The sequence below is a fragment of the Aotus nancymaae genome, unplaced genomic scaffold, assembly GCF_030222135.1.
Source record: "Aotus nancymaae isolate 86718 unplaced genomic scaffold, 86718_ANA_hifiasm-v0.15.2.pri h1tg000029l, whole genome shotgun sequence".
Lineage (NCBI taxonomy): Eukaryota > Metazoa > Chordata > Mammalia > Primates > Aotidae > Aotus > Aotus nancymaae.
Window position 1 is genome coordinate 30,596,279 of NW_026988442.1, and position 21,625 is coordinate 30,617,903.

Here is a 21,625-nt window from a genome sequence, read left to right on the forward strand (position 1 = left end):
ACAAAAATAAGCAAAAATAGTAATACAAATAATATAATAATCATTATTATTATTGCTGCTATAAATAAGATGCCATTTTCCAAAACACCGAGCTTTTCTAACTTAAGGAACACCACGCTGCCCTCTCCTGCTGTTTTTCCACCGCTCTCCAATTTGTCATCTTGCTGGAGTGGAAACTGCCAATTCCATTTTAGTCGGCAGCTATAAAAAGAACGTTGGAGCCGGTGGTGCCGATGACCAAACTCGGGGCTAAGATTAGCCCAGGAGGCTGTCACCTTTCCTTAATGTGAGAAACAGCTGGGATTCCCCTTCCTTGGAAAACTTCAACTGTTCCGCCCTGCCCCGCGGAGCCCTTGCTGGCCAAATGTCCATGGAGATGGGAACGGGGATGAGTTTTGGAAAATAGAAGTTGAGCAACAGGGATTCCCCCTGCAGAAGGCAGCCCAGGCTGGGAGGTGAGCTCTTGGGGTCAAAAGAGCAGGATCAGCGAATCCAAGGCAAGCCCCGTCTCTGCAGAGAGCCCTCAGAGCCAGACACCCTCCGCAGGGAAGCCCACCGTGTCTCTGACACCCCGATTGTCTGTCATTAATCCAGGAACTACATTCACCTGGGATTCTTCAGTTAGGCATGAAAGGGTCAAAAAAGTATCTGCTTGATGCCAGAAACACATTGGAGAATTCGAACTGCTGCCCAGATGGGTAGGGTGGTTAATTTCAGGGTCTTTATCACCACAAAATGGTTCAAGTCTGTGGCTCAGCGCAGCTGAAGGGTCGTCATGCAAAATTTACCTGGTTCGAAGTAAAGAACAGCAGAGTCCAAGGTGTGAGGCCTAGAACCAGGCTGTCTGGGGTCAAATCCCACCACTGCCCTTTACCAGCTGTGTGATCTTCACTAAGTTACTTAACCTCTCTGTGCTCAGTTTCTCATCAGTAAAATTGAGAAAACAGTAGTCTACCTTGTAGGGCTCCTATGAGGCATAGATTAGTTAGCACATACAAAGTGCCTAGAATAAGGCCTGGCCCGTAGTTCATTATTAGTACTCATTACGGTTTTCTAATGTCTCTCGGATCCATGAGATAAAGCCTTACTTGTCTTTGTCTTTCCACAGCCAAAATATTATAATAAAAAAGCTAACATCTAATGAGCATGTTCAATATGCCAAGCCCTGTGCAAAGCACCCAACCTGTATAATCTCATTTAATCTCGCCTCCCAAGAGAAGTAAATCATCATCTGTATTTTACAGAAAGGAAATGTCAGCTCAGAGAGGTGAAGTGACTTACCCAGAGAGACACAGCTACTACATGCAGATCAGGGATTTGAACCCAGGCCATCCAACCTCAGAGCTGTGCTGGTGACCACTGTGGGTTACAGTCCCCTAAATCTCACCCAGCCTAGGCCAGCACCTGGGGCGGTATGTATCAACCGAATGATGACTCCGTCCTGAGCAGTGAGTCTGGAAAACCATGCAAATAATGACAAAAGCACACGCCTGTAGTCCCAAATACTCAGCAGGCTGAGGCAGGGGGATCGCTGGAGTCCACTATGTTGAACTCATTATGTTGCCCAGGAGTTCAAGGCCAGCCTGGGCAACACAGTGAAAGCCCATTTCAAAAAATAACAACCAATATCCCATGAATACTAACTACACACTGCTCATTTACACAGTTAACTCTAGGAAGGAAAGACTGTCACTATCCCATTTTACAGACAGGGAAGCTGAGGCCGAAAGAGGTTGAACGACAGGTCAGTGCTGAATATCACCCGCGGATGAGCCCCCTGGATTCTCCGAGCTTAACTGTCTGACTCCCACGGGTGCCAGCTTAGATGAGACCACACATGGCAAGTGGCAGGCACAGGGCCGCCTGCAGACACTGCCAATAATAGGAGCTGTGATTCCTACTCTTGCTCTTAACAGCCAACTTTTCACAGTTGAAACAGGCTCTGTGTTTTCCTGCCTTCAAGAGGTAAATGTGAAATTTCTTCCAAAACCGAGAGAACGGAAGCTAGAGAATAAATGCCATTCATCATTCATTCAGCAAGTGCTTAATTGATTTCCTTGGGTAGCTTCAGAGTAATTAAACTCAGTGCTTTAAACTGGCTGTCTCCTAACTCCATAAGGAACTCTAGTTGAATCCAGCCTCAAAGAATTCCCTGCACAGTTCCATCAGCAAGCCCCCTCCCCACGGAGGCACTGTCAACTAGACTAAGAAGTATTCATCTTTTTTTTTTTTTTTTCTTTTGAGACAGAGTCTTGCTCTGTTGCCCAGGCTGCGGTTGAGTGGCGCGATCTCAGCTCACTACAACCTCTACCTCCTGGGTTCAAGCAATTCTCCTGCCTCAGTCTCCCAAGTAGCTGGGATTATAGGTGCACACCACCATGCCCGGCTAATTTTTGTTTTTTTTAGTAGAGACGGAGTGTCACCATGTTGGCCAGGCTGGTCTCAAACTCCTGGCTTCAGGTGATCCACCTGCCTCAGCTTCCCTAAGTGCTGGGATTTCAGGCGGGAGCCACCGTGTCAGGCCAGCATTTGTCTCTTATTAGCATTTTTCCTCCACCGATAAGGCACTTTAAGGCCATTTGCTTCTTGTGAAGGTCAGAAGGCGGCCAGCAGGATGGTTTCCTGGTACTGGAGATGTATCAAAGCTGGAGAGGCCATGCTTACTTGGTCATTTACATTTCATGCCACTCCCTTGCTCAAGAAGCCACTGTGACTCTCTCTTATCTTACCCACGCCCAGACCAAACCAAGGCCATGTCTCTACCTAGCTCTGGGAGAACTCTGTTCTGACCGCTTCCTAATCATCCAAACGTATTTCCTGGTGTTAACTAGCCTCTACCCTAGCCACATCAATTTGGTCTCTGACTCATGAGAGCCTAGCAAATTCTTGCTGTACAGAGTATTTTATGTTGGTTCATCACCTGAAAAATAAGCCTCCCTCAAAGTATATCAAGATACTTAAAAATGCACCTGTTAGGCCGGGCACAGTGACTCACTCATGCCTGTAATCCCAGCACTTTGGGAGGCCGAGGCGGGCGGATGATTAGGTCAGGAGTTCGAAACCATCCTGGCCAACATGGTGAAACCCCGTCTCTACTAAAAATACAAAAATTAGCCAGGCGTGGTGGTGCGCACCTGTAGTCCCAGCCACTCGAGAGGCTGAGGCAGGAGAATCACCTGAACCCAGGAGACAGAGTTTACAGTGAACCGAGACTATGCCACTGCACTGCAGCCTGGGCGACAGAGTGAGACTCTGTCTTAAGAAAAAATTTTAAAAAAAGAAAAATGCGTCTCTTAAATCCGTTATACCATACAAAGACCTTAACCTTAGGCAAAAGCAGGATCAAGAAGTATTCACTTACATTTACTCAACAGCTCGCTCTGTGCAGGCATTGTTATAAGTACTTAACACATATAACTCTTAATCTCAGGACCAGTGTATGGGCAGGACTGTCTTCAACCTCAGTACACAGATGAGGAAACCACTGCCCAAAGTGGTTAAGTAACTCGCCCAAAGTCATATAGCTAGAAAGTAGTGGCACTGGGTTTTGAACACAAGCTTTCCTTCCTAGAGTTAAATATGTAAATGAGCAGCATGCACTTAGTGCTCATGGGATGTTGGTGGTTGTTTTTTGAAACGGGGTCTCACTATGTTGTCCAGGCTGGCCTTAAACTCCTGGGCAACACAATGAGTTCAACACAGTGAACTCTAGTGATTCTAATGCCCAATAAAAGGTAATGGTTCAATCAAGTACCCAACATGATGGAATGCAATGCATCCATTTAACATCAGGTTCTCGGGCCGGGTGCAGTGGCTCACACCTGTAATTCCAGCACTTTGGGAGGCCGAGGCAGGTGGATCATCTGAGGTCAAGAGTTCGAGATCAGCCTGGCCAACATGGTAAAACCCTCTATCTCCTAAAAAAACAAAAATTAGCCAGGTGTGGTGGCACATGCCTGTAATCCCAGCTACTCAGGAGGCTGAGGCAGGAGAATGACCTTGAACCTGGGAGGTGAAGGTTGCAGTGAGCTAAGATCGCACCACTGCACTCCAGCCTGGGTGACAGAGTGAGACTCTGTCTCAACGAACAAAACAAATAAAATCATGTTCTCAAAGAATATGTATTAAATACCTGAATAAATGTTCATGCTGTCTTGATATTTAAAAAACAGGATTAGACTGGGCACAGTGGCTCATGCCTGTAATCTCAGCACTTTGGGAGGCTGAAGCAGGAGGATCACCTGATCCCAGGACTTTGAGACCAGCATGGGCAACAGAGCAAGACCATGTCCCTACGAAAAATTTAAAAAATTAGCTAAGCACAGTGGAGTGCATCTGCAGTCCCAGCTATTTGGGAGGCTGAGGTGGGAGCATCACTTGAGCCCAAGCGGTCGAGGCTGCAGTGAGCTATGATCGTGCCGCTGTGCTCCAATCTGGGTGACAGAGCCAGTCTGTCTCAAAACATTATTTTTTTAAAAAAAGGATTAAAAGTATATATATAAAAAGATTTCAGTGTAAATAGAGACCACTCAGCCAACAGAGCCCCATATGGCTGGGTCGGTCCTTCGAGGCCAAGCAGGCAGAGGCCAGGCCTCCTCCCTGCAGCCTACTCTGCAGGGTGGCCCCGGGGGAGATGTGCAAGCTTTCTGACAATCGGCCGCTGAGCGTGCACTGCTGAGCTGCACAGGGGAAGGCTTAAAGTGACCCCGATTCTGCCTCTTCCTCAAGCTCTTCTTTTCCTTTCCTTGTCTTTCCTGAAAATTTCTAGACCGTAGACCAGTGGTACTTGACCAGGGGCAATACTGACCCCCAGAGCAAATCTGGCAAGGTCTGGAGACGTTTTTGTTTGTCACAGCTTGGGCAGTGCTACTGGCGCCAAGAGGTCGGAGGTCAGCGATGCTGACGAACATCCTACAGTGCCCAGGACAGACCCCCACGGTGACGATCTGGCCAAACTGTCAGTAATGCTGAGGCTAAGAATGTGGTGTAGTCCAGGGAGCTCTTCAACCCTGGGCCACAGACTGTTACTGACCACACGCAGGAGGTGAGCGACAGGTGAGTGAGCGAAGCTTCGTCTGTATTGACAGCCACTCCCCATCACTCGAATGACCGCCTGAGCTCCGCCTCCTGTCAGATGAGCATGGCATTAGATTCTCAGTGGAGCACGAACCCTACTGTGAACTGCGTATGCGTGGGATCTCGGCTGCATCGTCCTTATGAGAATCTCATGCCTGATGATCTGTCACGGTCTCCCATCACCCCCAGATGGGACTGTCTAGTTGCAGGAAAACAAGCTCAGGGCTCCCATTGATTCTACATGATGGTGAGCTGTATAATTATTTTATTATATATGACAATGTCATAATCATAGAAATAAAGTGCACAATAAATGTAATGTGCTTGAATCATCCTGAAACCATCGGCCCACCCTCCCCACTGCCACAGCTTTACTTAATAACTTTTTTGTGTTTTTTTTTTTGTTTTTTTTTTTGCCATGCCATCATCAAACCCTTTTCAGATCAATTCTGCCTCCTGTTATGCTTCCAACCGTGAAAATGCAGTTATCACACCCTGGTCACACGTCCTTAGAAAGAACTGTCTTCCACGAAACTGGTCCCTTGTGCCAAAAAGGTTGGGGAGCGCTGGTGCAGTCTTCCTGCCTGGAGTAGACTTTACATTCCATCTCCAATTCCTCAAGCAACGTTACTCCTCAACTCACTTCCACCTGGGTGTATGTGATTTAGATCACCTGAGGCCCCCATTCACTGGACCTTCACAGCCCTGCCTCTGCTGACCCTTCCCATGTCTCCTTCCCTTGGTCTCCGGGGCCCCAGACTCCCCCAGTTCTCCTCCTCCCACTGCAGCAACTCCTCCTCTGCCACCTTTAAAGGATGCGGCTCCCAGCTTTCTAAGTCTCCCCTTCTCACACTGGAGGCCATCCTGGGAGGTCAGAGCCAATTCCCAGGACTTCCCTGGGATCTCACTGCTGACAGCTCCCAAGACAACATCTGCAGCCAGGATCTGGTTTCTTAGTCTAGACCACGTGGTCAGGCACCTCCTGGATCTCTTGCCTTTCCACAGAGGTGAGATCACTGTTCACCCAAGAAGGCCCATGGGCACATCAGACTCAACGCTTCCACTTCCAAAATGGAACCCATCCTCCCTGCCCAACCTCATCCCTGAACAGACCTCCTCTCTTGTGCTAAATCTCAGCTGGCTCAGTGCACCACGGGAACAGGACAATCTCAACACTCAACCTCTTCCCGGTTCCCATCCACAGCAGCCCCTGCACCTCACCAAACACTTCTGGTGCTAAGTCTACTTGCTTTAGTTCATTCAGACCTTACCTTTGCGGGTAGGCACTGTCACTGTTCCTGCTTTTCAGTTCAGGATAGATGACGCAGCCTTCGCACAGGTGACACTGTCAGGGAGCAGCAGAGCTGCCCGGGTGGCACCCAGCCTGCCTGGTGGCTGGCCCCACCATCTGCATTCTTAACGCCTCTCTACACCACTACATCCCATCAAACCTCAGTGACACCTGCCTTCTAAACCACTCCGGACCCATCCCTGCATCTCCCTTCCCCACTGCACGGCCTTACTTAATAACTTTTCTGTTATTGTGGTTGTTGTTTTTTTGCAATGGGATCGTTAAACCCTTTTCAAATCAATTCTGCCTCCTGTTATGCTTCCAACTGTGAGAATGCAGTCATCACACCCTGGTCACGCGTCCAGCCCATCCCAGAAGGAGGCTTTGTGCGAGATCAGAAGCAGCACTCTTTGCCTAAGACAGTCTGCTTCCACCTGCCAGAAGTTGCCTTACTAATGTGTAAATTGATGATGCATCCAATTTGAATGGCAGCCCTCAGAGGAAGTGCCCTTGTGCAGGGCACAGTCCTTCCAACTGGACAACTCACCTGTTATATTCTCAGATTGTTCTAAAGACAATAAACAAATAGGCAAACCTCAACGCCCCTTTGAACTAACCTACTGAAATCATGTCAGTTACGGAAAAAAAAAACTGTTCCTAGTATCCAAAATAAGTGTCCCAAGTTATTTGAGCTAATTTCCTTCTAACAATACATTTGTTTCATCAATTATTGCTTAAGCTGATACTTTCCTACTTGAGATCAGCATCTTTTTTACCACAAACCCACTGAAAAAAGACATCAACAGTGTACCAGAGAAAGAATACACATGGTGAAGAAACAAAACGCCAAGCCTCTCATAGCAAAGAAATGCAAAGTAGAACTTCATTTTTAAAAAATGGCATTTCTGGGATGGGGTGAAACTATTACTGACATGATGGAAATTTCAATTTGTAGATTTCTGGAAGGTAATTTAGCAACATATATTTAAATCCTCAGAATGACTGTCCAAAATTCCACTGCTAAGAATAAACTGTAAATAAACTAAAAAGATCCACATATTCATGTACAAGATTAATTAATCCTAGAAGTCTAAGATGATTAACTGCAGAACTGCTTATAATAAAAATCCAGGTAGCCAATATTAATTGGCTTACACTGTACTTGGTGCTATTATAATTACTTGACATGTATTAGCTCATTTAATCTTTATGACAACTCTATAGGGTAAGAAATCTCGTTAGTATCATTTTTTACATCAGGAAATTAAGGCACAGAAAGGTAAGGTAATTTGTCTCAGATCACAGAGCAAGCAGATAACAAAGCCAGATCAGAATCCAAAATATCCAGGGCCAGAGCATGCATGCTTTATCACCATGCTGTTTGGCCCCCCTTCTTGATAATAGCAAAAAGTTTTTAAAATGTCCTTCCTTATGTGAAAAAAGTAATTTTTAAAAAAGGGTTGAGGGTGGGGTTAGTAGCCATCAAAATGACCTATAATGAGTTAAAATGTAGAATGGCATAGTCATACAGTGGTGAACGGTGTGGCCATCACAATCCCTGGAGACATGTTGAGTAAAAAGAGCAGGGTATAAAACTGGATGGTAGGATCTACCCCCCAAACCAATGTCATGTGGAAGAAAGAGATGATCACTTTTGTTTGGTTCTAGGGGACAGAGAAAGAGCTCCAACATCCACCAACCTGTGGTCTTCTCAGTAAACACGACTTTGGACTCAGCCGTAAAGTTCTGCCCCGTGAGGATCATTTGCTGGCCGCCATAGACCAGACAGCTGTCCGTGTCTTGTCTTTCAACCATGGGCAGCTCGTGGGCAGATCGCTGGGCTGCAAGCAAAAGAGAAAGGTCACTGTGATGAGGGAGATGAGATGTCTGCTCAAACGTGGAGGTCTGATTTCATGGTACTAGATATGACATCCTCTGCCCACCTGTGTCACCTGTTATCGAAAATGTAGAGCCATCACCCTTGACAATCAAAGACTGTACACATGTTATGCCTTGTGAAAGCTCTTTAAGTCATTTGAGCTAATTTTCTCCTAACAACACATTTCGTTTTCATGCATCAAGGGACAGAGGCCTATTCTCCTTATAGGAAGCCAGAGGCTGCCTGTTGTCCTTATGAGGACAGGTAAATGAGAATTTATTTTCCTTATCCTTTTACAAAGGGACAGGCAAATAAACTTCTTTATCAGAGGTTTCCTTTGTTAAAGTATATCCTTTCTTTATACACTTGATGTCAGCCAAAACTTGAAGGCATCATGTATGCTAAACTTAGGATACAGTACCTAAAGGGTTCAGGCATACTGACTTTGGAATTCATGCATGATACTTAATATAGTCTTTAGGACATCTATGATCTACCCCCATGATGTCCTTTTTTAGAACTCTCCCTTATTCATTCTGCTCCAGCCACACTTCTAGAACATTCTGTCTCTCAGATAGACTCAGTACACTCCTACCTTTGAGCATCTGCCCCTTTTAGTGTCTCTCTTCCCCAGTTACCTGCATGGCTCCTTCTCTACTTTCTGCAGGTCTCTACTCAGCTGTCACCTCTGAGGCTTGTTTAACCCACTCCACCCCCTCCCACAGGTAAAGCGGCAGTACCCAGTCCTGTTCCCTCTCTCTCAATCTCTGTCACCTTTGCTTTCTCTGTCCTACTTTGCTTTTCTCCAAAGAGCTTTTCACTTTCAGATACATTATATGTAGCTTGTACTGGTTTATCTTCCTTCATCTTTTCCCCTAGCATGTAAGCCCAGGAAGGACGGGCTTTGCTTTTGGGAACTGCTGTAAGCCTATGGTGCCAAGAATCTAGGAGGAGGACTTAGTGGTGGGTGGGTGGGTGAGTGAGTGAGTGGATGGGCAGGTTGGTGGATGGACGGGTGGGTGGGTGGGGGGATGGGCAGGTTGGTGGATGGATATGGATATGTCTGTATTTCCCAATATGTATTCTCAATACATCTATTTTATCTATGTCCTCATCTATATTTGTAATAAATGAAAAATAGAGGAACAGGACAGGCCTCTGCTAAGCGCTAAACCAGGATGCTATACTCGAATGCTCACAGCAACCCTCTGAGGAAGGAAGTATTAAAATGGTTCGCATTTAACTGGGGAGAAAAGCAAAGCTAAGGAAAGTGAGGTCACCGCTTAGCCAAGGGTACATGGTGAAGCTTAGATCTGAACCGTCAAAAACAGGTTTCTCCAGCTCCAGAGCCCAATCTCTTAGGCTAACCAGCCAGCCACCCATTATTGCAGAAGGCAGGCTGCAGAAAAGAATCAAGACCTGCTCCAGCCACCTTCCCAGGGCAGGCAAGAAGCAGATCCCAGCCAGAACCAGGGCCCGCCTCCTCAGGCCTCTCTCCTTCCAGCGTGGGCCAAGAGGCTGGGCCCACCCCCTGGGGTGAGTCAGTCTGAGCTCTTGGCATTCCTCCCGAAGCCCAAAGAACTGGGCAGAGAGCCAGCCCCTTCCATGCCAGGAAGCTGAGGCCCTCCCCATCCGGGAGCCTGCGCAGCAACCGCGTGAGGCCCGCGGCCCGGTTCTAACCCTTCCCTCCTGCCTCGCCCGGGCCTCCAGGCCGCCGGCATCCCCCTGCATCTGCTGGAGCCACTCGATGGAGCAACAATGCACTTGGCAACATTTCAGGAGTCGCCACGCACCAGCCAGAGGCTTCCAGATTCTCCACCTTGAAAGTGCCACCCAGCAGCGACTCAAACAAATCCGCCGATGGCTTTTCCCAACCCCAGCTCAGCCCAGGCACCCTCTGTTCCCAGAGACCCACCTGCCAGCACTGCCCCAGGGGCTGCTGGCTACAAAGATAGATGACAAAGACCTCTCCGCAAAAGCTGCTACTCTCTCCCACGTGGGCTGGGTTAATAATCCTTTCTTTCAATATCAAAGTTTTGTGATGACTTCCTAATTGAGCTGCCACAAATCGAGATTTATTAGCGGCAAGAACAGCAGCTGCAGGTCCCCGGCTTTGAAGATCTGCCTTTGATGAAACTGGGGAGCAGCTGGGGTCTTTTGGCCCCAGGGCTGGGTGGGGCCGTGGCAAGAGCCTCCCACCTATTTTACAGGTGGAAAGCCTGAGTCATCGCTACTGGGGAAGCCAGCCCAGGGCTTGCAGCCAGGAGGGCTGGGCAGTGGAAGGGGCTGTAAGCTCTCAGCGCTGGGCGGGAGGTTGGCAGGGACAGCTGGGCTGTGAATCACCGCACACTGCTGTGAACACAACTCCTGTCTTTCCTGCGGCAGCCTCACTGCTTCTCCCTTCAAAGCCTCACAGTCTCAGCAACCAACAGATCCAGCCTTTGCCAAGTCTGCATTTCCTACCTCCCTACCTGAAGAAAACTTTTTTTTAATGAAAATTTAAAGAGACAGCAAAAAGAGAAAACAGTCGCAGTCCAGTCCAGCTGCCTATAGGCCATTAGCTATATTCTAGTCTCACAACTCAAAAGTGTGGGCCAGGGGCGTAGACATCAGTGGAAGGCTTGTTAGACACACAGTATACCTCAGGCCCCACTTCAGACCTACCAAGCCCAGATCTGCAGTTTAACAAGGAACCCATGTGATGCTTGTGCACTATCACGTTTGAGAAGCACTGCTTAGCCCTGGCCAATTAGAATGGAAGTTAAAAATACACCCGGCAGGGTGCAGTGGCTCACACCTGTAATCCCAGCACTTTGGAAGGCTGAGGTGGGTGGATCACCTGAGGCCAGGAGTTTGAGACCAGCCTGGTCAACACAGTGAAACCCCATCTCTACTAAAAAAATACAAAAAATTAGCTAGGCTTGGTGACGGTTGCCTGTGATCCCAGCTACTCAGGAGGCTGAGGCAGGAGAATCGCTTAACCCTGGGAGGCAGAGGTTGCAGTGAGCCGAGATCATGCCATTGCACTCCAGCCAAGGCAAAAGTGTGAGACTCCGTCTCAAAATATATATATATATATATATATGTTTTTTATTTTTATATAACATATATATATATACTGACACCCAGGCCCTCCCTTTTTTTTTTTTTTTTGCGGGGGCACAGTCTTGCTCTGTCGCCCAGGCAGGAGTACAGTGGTTGCATCATGGCTCACTGCAGCCTCTACCTCCTGGGCTCAAGTGATCCTCCCACCTCAGCCTCCTGAGTAGCTGGCACTACAGGTGTGTGCCACCACATCCTGATAATTTTTGTAGAGACAAGGTTTTGCCATGTTGCTCAGGCTTGTCTTGAACTCCTGGGCTCAAGCAATCTGCCTGCCTCAGCCTCCCACAGTGCTGGGATTATAGGCATGAGCCACTGTGTCCGGCCCAGGGCCCAATTCTAAAGCAAGGCTTCTCAACCTTGGCACTATTGCCATTTGGAGCAGGATAATTCTTTGTCATCAGCAGGCAGGTGGTGTCCTGTGCACTGTGCAATGTTTAGCAGCATCCCTGGGTTCTACCTATCGGATGCCAGGAGCACCCCACTCCTCCCACCCCCCCACCCCTCAACAACCAAGATTGTCTCCAGACAAGACTGGATATCCCCTGGGGAAGAGGGTGCAAAATCATCCCTGGTTGGGAACAGCTGTTCTAGAGATTCTGACTTAAATGGTCTGAGGATAGGACTTCAGCATCAGTTTTATCTTTAAAAAAAAATCTTCAAATGATTCCAGCAGGCCACAGCCAGGTTTGATCTGCGGTACCACTGCTGTAGGGTAATACAGGTCCCTGGGAGCGGCAAGAGAATACATCATTAACGGCTGCTCGGGCTCTGGGGTCAGAGAGCCATGGTTTTCAGCCCTACATCTGCCATCCCTGCTCCGTGACCCTGGGCAAGCCACTTCACCTCTCTGAGTCACAGATGCCTCCTCTGTAAAGTCATAACAATACCTGCCCTCATGAGTCTACTTCAAGCAGTACAAGACCCTACGTATAAATATATGGACGCAGTCAGTACATGGATGGTAAAATATCAGATTATCAACCCAAATGGTCATCCATGGATACAGGGATAAAGCATGGTATATCCATGCAGAATATTACTCAGCCACGAAAAGGAATGAAGTGCTGATTCCATGCCATGACATGGATGGACTTTGAAACCATCAAGCAAAGTGAAAGGAGCCAGACACAAAAGGACCCATAGCATACGATCCCATTTATGTAAAACAGCCAGAACAGGCTGATGCAGAGAGATGAAGAGCACATTGTGGCTTGCTGGGGGCGGAGATTGGGCAGTGGCTGCTAATGTGTGAGGTATTTCTTTTTATGGTGATAAAGTTCTGCAGGCCAGGTGCTGTGGCTCACATCTGTAATCCCAACATTTTGAAAGTCCGAGGTGGGTGGATCATCTGAGGTCAGGAGTTCAAGACCAGCCTGACCAGTATAATTAAACCCTATCTCTACTAAAAAATACAAAAACTAGCCGGGCATGGTGGCGTGCACCCGTAATCTCACCTACTCAGGTGGCTGAGGCAGGAGAATCGCTTGAACCCAGGAGGCGGAGGTTGCAGTGAGCCGAGATCACACTACTGCACTCCAGCCTGGGTGACAAAGCAAGACTCTGTCTCAAAAAAAAAAAAAATTCTGCAACTACAGAGTAGTGGTAGTTGCACAATATTGTAAATGTACTTTATACACTGAACCGTATACTTTAAAAAAGTTAAAATGGTAAATTTCATGTATGTTTTACCACAATATGAGAAAACATCCTATATAAGGCAAACCAGCCCCTGGCTAGCACCCGCAGCTAGCACACAGTAACAGCTCAAGACATTACAGTCTTTGCTATCATTGACTTTCAAAAATGCCCCTCTTTTTCTTGCTATTTTCAAAACATTTTCTTATTTATTTGTTTAAACCCTTAAATCATAGCCCCACGGCAAGGAAAACACTATTATTCCCATCTAGACAGGAGAAGACAGATGCTCAGGGCTCAGCTTCAGTGACAGGCAGCACCTGCCCTTGGTGAACGCTGCAGTGTTGGACACCCCCTGGGGGATCCTTGTAGGGGTTTTCACAGCTTTGAGCCTCAGTCTTCCCATCTGTAAAATGGGGCTATTAATAGGTCCACTTGACAGGTTATCAGGAGGATGAAACAAGTTCATCAAAAGCATGTCTGGCTTAATTAACATTGGTCAGCAAGCTTAGCAACACTAAAGGCTGTAGCTTCTGAGAGGCTGTATGTACCAGCCACGGTGTTGTCTTATATTAGATATTTCACCATATATGTACCACACATACCCATGTGTATCACCCTTATGGTCACTGCTGTTCTTGGTGGATCCTGAGCCATCACCCAGGTTTCTTCTTCTTAACAGAGTCTGGGTCTTGCTATGTTGCCTAGGCTGTTCTCAAATACCTGGGCTCAGGTGACCCACATGCCTTGGCCTCCCAAAGTGCTGGGATCAGAGGCAAGAGCCACTGCACCCTGCCTAGGTTTCTTGACCCTAATTGCCAGTGTTTCTCAAAGTGTGACTCCCAGGTCACCTACAGCAGAATCTTCCCTACCAACCCAGGGTCAGAAGGTGCCAGATAAAAATGCAGAAGCCACATGTCTGACCCGCTGTGCCCAAATCTCTAGGGCAGAGGCCAGACATTTGCATCTTAACAATCTTTCCAGGTGACTGGTCACACACATTTGTTTAAGAGCCAAGTTCTACACTTAAGAGGCCACCTGAGGCTGGGGAACTCCTCCAGGGCAGGCTCCAGTCCTCAGAGAACCCAGAGGCAAAGTCATTAGCTTTTGAAAGAGGAACTGAAGGCAGCACACAGCAGCCCAAATTACCCTCCTGGGTTCTACTTCACTATTGCTCTCTGATGCAACCTCCATCACTTATGGCTGCTAATTGGGGTGACAGGTCCAGGGCGGGTGGGAGGGATCTCAGGAGGCCCAGTGGGGCGCCCAGGCTTGCACCTAGCCTCTTCATCAGCCCTCTCTGGCTCCATTCATTTCTGAGACTGCAGACAATCCAAACTGCCCTGCCCGCACTTTCCAACCAACCCAGGGGCCTTGCTTTTAAAGTCATCTTTGAGAGCCTGGCTCTGGCCTAGGGGTGAAGTCTCGACCTCTGCTCCCACTTAAGCTTCAAGGTGGCCCCTGCAAAGTGACTTCCCCAGGCTTCCCTCCTGCCCCTGGATTCTGGCACATCATAAAGTGGCTGGGGGCTCTTGTATTTTACGAGCTCTGAATCAACAGGACGCTGTTGGTTTAACCAGTTTGGGTGTTTACTTTCTCTTGCAACAGTGCCCACCTGCAGCAGAGCAGCCGCCACTGCCAAGGCTCAGCAAAGAAAACTCACACCAGCACGGGGTCCCCCACATCAGCCCAAGCGGGCCTGCAAATGGGATGTTATTGACTGTCTGAAATTCACTGTCAAGTCAGGTGGCCAATTACAATCAATCCAAGAACTCAGGAGAGGCTGGTTAGAAATTTACTCCTGCAGAGAGGGCAGGTTCTGTTAATAACAGCAGAGAGGTTGGCCGTGGTGGCTCACCCCCTGTAATCTTAGCACTTTGGGAGACCAAGGTAGGCAGATCACTTGAGGTAAGGAGTTCAAGACCAGCCTGGCCAACGTGGCAAACCCCATCTCTAGTAAAAATACAAAAGAAGTTAGCTGGGTGTGGTGGTGTGCGTCTGTAATCCCAGCTACTTGGGAGGCTGAGGCAAGAGAATTGCTTGAACCTGGGAGGTAGAGGTTGCAGTGAGCCGAGATCGTGCCTCTGCACTCCAGCCTGGGTGACAGAGCAAGACTCTGTCTCAAAAATAAAAATAAATTTAAAAAATAACAGGCCAGGTGCGGTGTGGCTCACACCTATAATCCCAGCACTTTGGAAGGCCAAGTTTGGGTGAATCCCCTGAGGTCAGGAGTTTGAGACCAGCCTGGCCAACATGATGAAGCCCCATCTCTACTAATAATACCCCAAAAAAAATTAGCTGGGCATGGTGGCACACGCCTGTAATCCCAGCTACTTGGGAGGCCGAGGCAGAATTGCTTGAACCCAGGAGGCGGAGGTTGCAGTGAGCTGAGATTGTGGCACTGCACTCCAGCCTGGGTAACACAGTGAGACTCTGTCTCAAAAAAAAAAATAAATAACGGCAGACAATTCCAAATGCCACAGAGACTACAGATCGCAGGCACATCATATACACATTTTTTTTAATATTATAAAACACCCACACCATGAAGCAATTTAGGGTTCATGGGTAAAAGTAGCATTTTAATTTTGGGACTTTAAGCAAGTCGCTTAATTTCTTTGCCTCTGTTTTTCACTTATAAAATGGGAATAATCGCAGCGCTCACCTCACTGGGCTGCCTGCAGATTAAATGAGCTAATGCATGAACTGTGGCATCTCATCAGTGCTGAATGAATGTTAGCTGTGTTTATTTTTATTGCTAAACTTCATGAGGCCCAAAGCAGGAATTACTCCCATGTTTGAGTTGAAGACACTGATGCTCCCAGAGGAGAAGGAACAAGCCTGGGAGCTCACAACAAACAGAAAGGCAGAATCTGGACCGACAGTGTGGGAGTCCACTACCCCACGGGCCCCCTCTGCAGTGAAATGGAGGACTTCGTGGGAAAGCCGCCAGCCAGCCCAAGCAAGAAGGGTCCTCCCACTGGTCATCGCTCTGGCCCGAGCACTGAGCAACCCTGGCCTCGGCACTCCAACTGCTGTAAGCCCTTCTTGTCTCTGTATCAGGCCCCATCCTTGGCCGTGAGCCTGGTCTGGCTGGGTCTGGCTGGGCCTGGCTTGGCCCAGAATGTGCTGCTGACTCAGGCATCTCCCGGGAGAGGCTGTGAGCAGGGCTAGCAGACAGCCCCTTCAGCCTCCACTCTGGCTGCTCCCCGGGTCTTCCCTGGGAAGTGGGAGAGAGGAGGGGAACCAAAGTCTCCCTTCCTGTGGGGCTCACCTCTTTGAGGGAGCCACTATGGTCCACAGCCAGGGAGTGGGGTCTGATGTGTGCAAATGCATGGGACACACAGTGAGTGACAAAGTTCGGCCTGTTGTCCTTATAAGGAGGACAGGTAAATGAGAATTTATTTTCTTTATCCTTTTATAAAGGGATGGGCAAATCAACCTCTCTGTAAGAGGCTTCCTTTGTTAAAGTATATCCTTTCTTTGCACATTTGATGTCAGCCAAAACTTTGAAGGCATCACGTATGTAGGATAAAGGTGGTGGCTCACACCTTTATCCCAGCACTTTGGGAGGCTGAGGTGGGCAGATCACGAGGTCAGGAGTTCAAGACCAGCCTGACCAATATGGTGAAACCCTGTCTCTACTAAAACATACAAAAATTAGCCGGGTGCGGTGGCACACACCTGTAGTCCCAGCTACTGGGGAGGCTGAGGCAGGAGAATCACTGGAACCTATGTGGCAGAGGTTGCAGTGAGCTGAGATCGAGTCACTGCACTCCAGGCTGGGTAACAGAGCAAGACTCTGGCTCAAAAAAAAAAACACAGTTCTAGCTGTGGACCTCAGTGTGGGGCCCCTCCTGGAGACTTTGCTCTCTTATCCGCTCCACAGGACATCAGGTAGAGCAGAGCTGCTGTGCCACCTCCCGTCGGATCCTCACTCTACCACGCCAATGTACTAACAGGCACCCTCTTCAGAATATGCCCAGATCCAGTGCGAATATTCTTACTGATCCAGGACTTATCAGCCAAACCCTGAGGAGCACTGGATCACAGGAACCCAGGCAGCCTGGATGGAGAAAAGAGCATGGCTTTCACCCCAGCTCTGCCCCTGCCTTGCCAGCCGTGGGACTGCAGCAAGTCGCCTATCCTTCAGAGCCTCAGCCTGCAAGCGCAGATGCCCTGCCACGGCACTTTTCTGTGCCTCTGTCACCGGCATGTAGTAAAAGCTTCTGAACAAATGAACTGAGCAAGCGTTTAAGATGGGCCTTCTGAGGTTATGATGAGCCTGGAAATGAACTGACCTAAGTGCATCTGTGGGCATACCATAGGTGTTCAGAAGGGCACTCTGCCTTCCCAGCTCCCTCATAACTAGCCCAGTAAAGGGCCGGACAGGTAACTATTTCAATCAGCAGAGAAGCCACCCCAATCCTGGGCTTTCCAAAGAAACAACTTGCCTCCACTCATCAGCCGGCCCACGCCACTGGCCAGATCACTATCTGCGTTCCTTCCTAGCAGCAGGGTGTGTGGCAGGCTGTCTGCCCACCTGGAACAATGAATGTTTGCTCAACTCTCACACCTGCCTACTGCTGCCTGGGCTTCAGACTCCTGCAGTGACAGTGGCAGCCGGGGTACGTAAAGCCTGCTTTGCAGAACTACCGGAGGGCCACAGGCAAGACAATGGATCCATCCACAATGGGCCACCACAAGGGAGGCACTTGAGTTTCCCTGTGGGATCACGGCTGACACTCACTGTGTGAGGCACACACGCATTTAGCCACCGCCCCGAGGGAGGTACTTCTTCCCATGTTACAGATGGGGAAACTGAGGCATGGAGTATTTAAGTAACTTCTCCAGCCAGTAAGTGGCAGAGGCAGGATTTGAACCCACACTGCCTGCTCCAGAGCCTACACTCCTAACCACCATGCTAAACTGCTTCTCCCCATGGGGCTTCCTGGCATTTCTAAAATAGGGTTTCTTGGTCACTTGTCTTGGAGAGCAGAGGCAGACAAAGGCCTGGCCAGCCTGTTCTCTGCTCAGTGCTCCAGTTTCATCCAAGATTCACCATTATAGGATCTTGAGGGGGACAGTCTAGTCCCGGTCGGGGGTCAGAGGGAGCAGGCAGGTGTCCACAGTCCCCTAGAGGCCCCTGAACTGGTCTCTGATTTATAATGAGATGATGCCGCCCTTTGGGTTTCTAGCTGGAATTAATCTACCACTCCATATGGAGCTCAGCCTTGATGCCCTGCAGCTCGGTGGGATGCGATGTGTGACCACTGGCTTGGCCCCTCACTAGCGGGATGGCCGCGGGCAAGCTCACTTCTCCGTGCTAGTTTTTCCAGCCTGTTCTCATGCTGACCCAGCCACAATACAGAAGGTGCTTGACGCACAGTGAGTGATTAATAATTGTTCATTTTCTACACCTCTTCCCTGTCCTGTCCCTCTCATCTTCTTTCTTCCTTCGTTCTGCCTTCAGGTATTGATTAATTGATTAGCACCTACTACATGCTAGGTTGTGTGCTAAATGAAGAGTAAAAGAGAAATCATGGCTGGGTGCGGTGGCTTAGGCCTGTAATCCCAGCACTTTGGGAGGCTGAGGCGGGTGGATCTCCTGAGGTCAGGAGTTTGAGACTAGCCTGACCAACGTGGCGAAACCCCATCTTTACTAAAAATATAAAAATTAGCTGGGCATGCTGGTGCATGCCTGTAATCTCAGCTACATGGGTGGCTGAGGCACGAGAATCACTTGAACCCAGGAGGTGGAGGTTGCAGTGAGCCAAGGTCACACCCTGGACTCCAGCCTGGGCAACAGAGTGAGACTCCATCTCAAAAAAAAAAAAAAAAAAAAGGAAATCACATCATGTCGGCCCCCTACTTGGAACCCATGGCTTCCCAACTTAGAATAAAATCCAAATTCCCTAGCTTGGGCTCAGACCTCCAACCCCTCGCCCCACCTGTAACCCTCCACACGGTTTCCCCAGGTGCCTTTCTCCTCCCTGGAGCCCCTGAGCTCGTCCCTGCCTCAGGGTCTTTGTACTGGCTGTACCTCCACCTGGACCAATCACTCAGGTCCGGGTGAATGAGCTCCATCCTCACAGGGGCCTTCCCGGATGGGAACGACACACATGCATTTAACCAGCCTGACCAACGTGGTGATGCTGCTGTTCCCACACCCCAAGCCACCAGCCCATGGGCTTTGTTATTTTCGTCATGACACTTGGCTCTCAAATGCTGTCTTTGCTTGTTGACTGTCTGTTTACCCCACTAGAATGTAACCTTTGTGAGGGCAGGGACTTTGTTTTGTTCAGTGCTGTATCCCTAGTCCCTGGAACAGTATATATCATGTGCCAAACATATTTTTAGTTGAAAGAATAAATATTGGGAGGCCCACAATAATGACATGAGTCATTTCCGCCTCCGGCAGGAGCAGGTAAACAAGATGAGCGTTTCCGATTCACAAAGCGAAGCACAGTCAGCATGCCATTGCGGCCTCCCTAATTCTCTTGTTTTGAGATGGAGTCTTACTCTATTGCCCAGGCTGGAGTGCAGTGGTGCAATCTTGGCTCACGACAGCCTCCACCTCCCAGGTTCAAGTGATTTTTGTGCCTCAGCCTCCCAAGTAGCTGTGATTACAGGCGTGCACTACCACACCCAGCTAATTTTTGTATTTTTACTAGAGACGGGGTTTTGCCATGTTAGCCAGGCTGGTCTCAAACTCCTGACCTCAACTGAACTGCCCACTTCTGCCTCCCAACGTGCTGAGATTCCAGGCGTGAGTCACCACGTCCCGCCCAGGCCTCCCTAATTCTAGGGTTTCCTGAAGCAATGCTGCATTAGCACCCAACTCCCAACCTGACCCAGGAGCGTGAAGTGTAGGATGAAATGGAAGGTGTGCAGAAAGCATCAGGGTCATAGGTTTTCTAATCTTTCGCTTTCAAAAAAAAAAAAGGCATAAGAAATAGTTAAATTTCCATAGGGAAAACAACGGAGCTAGACCCTACCCCACGTCCTACACGAAAACCAACCTGCAGTGGATCATAGCTGCAGACATGAAACCAGAACCGAAAAGCTTCCAGAATAAAATGTAAGAGAACATCTTTGCTACCTTCAGAGAGGCAGAGATTTCCTGGAAGAATGCAAAAAGCACTAATCCCAGAAGGAAGAAAATGACAAATTCGACTTCGTCAAAATAAAACATTGATGTTCATAAAAAGACACCACCTGGGCCAGGCGCAGTGGCTCACACCTGTAATTCCAACACTTTGGGAGGCCAAGGCAGGCAGATCGCCTGAGGTCAGGAGTTTGAGACCAGACTGGCCTATATGGTGAAACCTCATCTCTACTAAAAATACAAATATTAGCCAGGCATGGTGGCAGATGCCTGTAATCCCAGATAATCAGGAGGCTGAAGCAGAAGAATCAGTTGAACTCAGGAGGCAGAGGTTGCAGTGAACCAAGATTGTGCATTGCACTCCAGCCTGAGTGACAAGAATGAGACTTCGTCTCAAAAAAATAGACACTACCTGAAAATAAACAGGTAAGCCACAGACGGGAAAAACAGAAACAAATCTGACAAGGACTTACATCCAGAATATATAAATAACTGATGCATATTAACAATAAAAATATAAATAACACAAAAAATAGGCAAAGAGTTGAACAGACACTTTACCAAAGAAGATGCATAGATCAGGTGTGGTGGCTCACACCCATAATCCCAGCACTTTGGGAGGCGGAGGCGGGTGGATCACTTGGGGCCAGGAGTTCGAGACCAGCCTGGCCAGAATGGTGAAACCCTGTCTCTACTAAAAATACAAAAATTAGCTGAGCATGGTGGCGGGCACCTGTAATCCCAGCTACTCCAGAAGCTGAGGCAGGAAAATCGCTTGAAGCTGGGAGGTGGAGGTTGCAGTGAGACCAGATTGTGCCTCTGCACTCCAGCCTGGGTGACAGAGCAAGACTCTGTCTCAAAAAAATAAAATAAAATAAAAAAGACACATAGCCAACAAGCACTTGAATCCTGAGTCATTCAGGAAATGCACGTTAAAACCACAATGAGATCCCATTTTACACTCATTAGAAGGGCTAAAATTTAAAAGACTGACAATACCAAATATTGGTGAGGATGCAGAGCAACGGGAACTCTCATCCATTCTTGTTCAGAGTGGAAAATGATGTTGAAAGGACATAAATAAAAACATACAGAGAGTGGAAATTGATGAAAATAAGTAAATAAAAACAAACACCTAGGTCATTTACCCAAGAGGAATGAAAGCATTTGCTCACAAAAGGACTTGAATAGGAATGTTCATAGGAGCCTTATCCATAAACTCAAGCCCTGGGAACAGACCGCATGTCTACCACTGGTAAATAAACAATTGTTATATTCATGCAATTGAATAGAGCTCAGCAATAAATAGGAACACACCACTGAACCACAGCACAGCAGTGGCAGATCTCAAAAATAACATGCTGAGCAAAAGCAGCCAGACCCAGAAGGGTACACACTGTATTCATTCCATTCTATAAAGTTCTAGAACAGGGAAGATTAATCAGCAGTGATAGAAATCAGAACAGCAGCTGCCTCCGTGTGTGGGCTTGAGAAGGAGGCCTTGGCTGAAGGGACACGGGGAACGGTCAGG

General features: G+C 48.3%; 1 protein-coding gene across 6 annotated transcripts in view; it reads right to left on the reverse strand.

Moving 5' to 3' along the window:
* The window catches only part of NFATC2 (nuclear factor of activated T cells 2), a 158,717-nt gene that overhangs the window by 63,375 nt on the left and 73,717 nt on the right, over positions 1-21,625 (reverse strand). For all 6 annotated transcript variants that reach the window (XM_012467464.3, XM_012467466.3, XM_012467461.3 and 3 more), the window contains exon 6: positions 8,068-8,208. In XM_012467464.3, the coding sequence (XP_012322887.1) occupies positions 8,068-8,208 (141 nt within the window). The remainder of the gene's footprint in view (positions 1-8,067; positions 8,209-21,625) is intronic.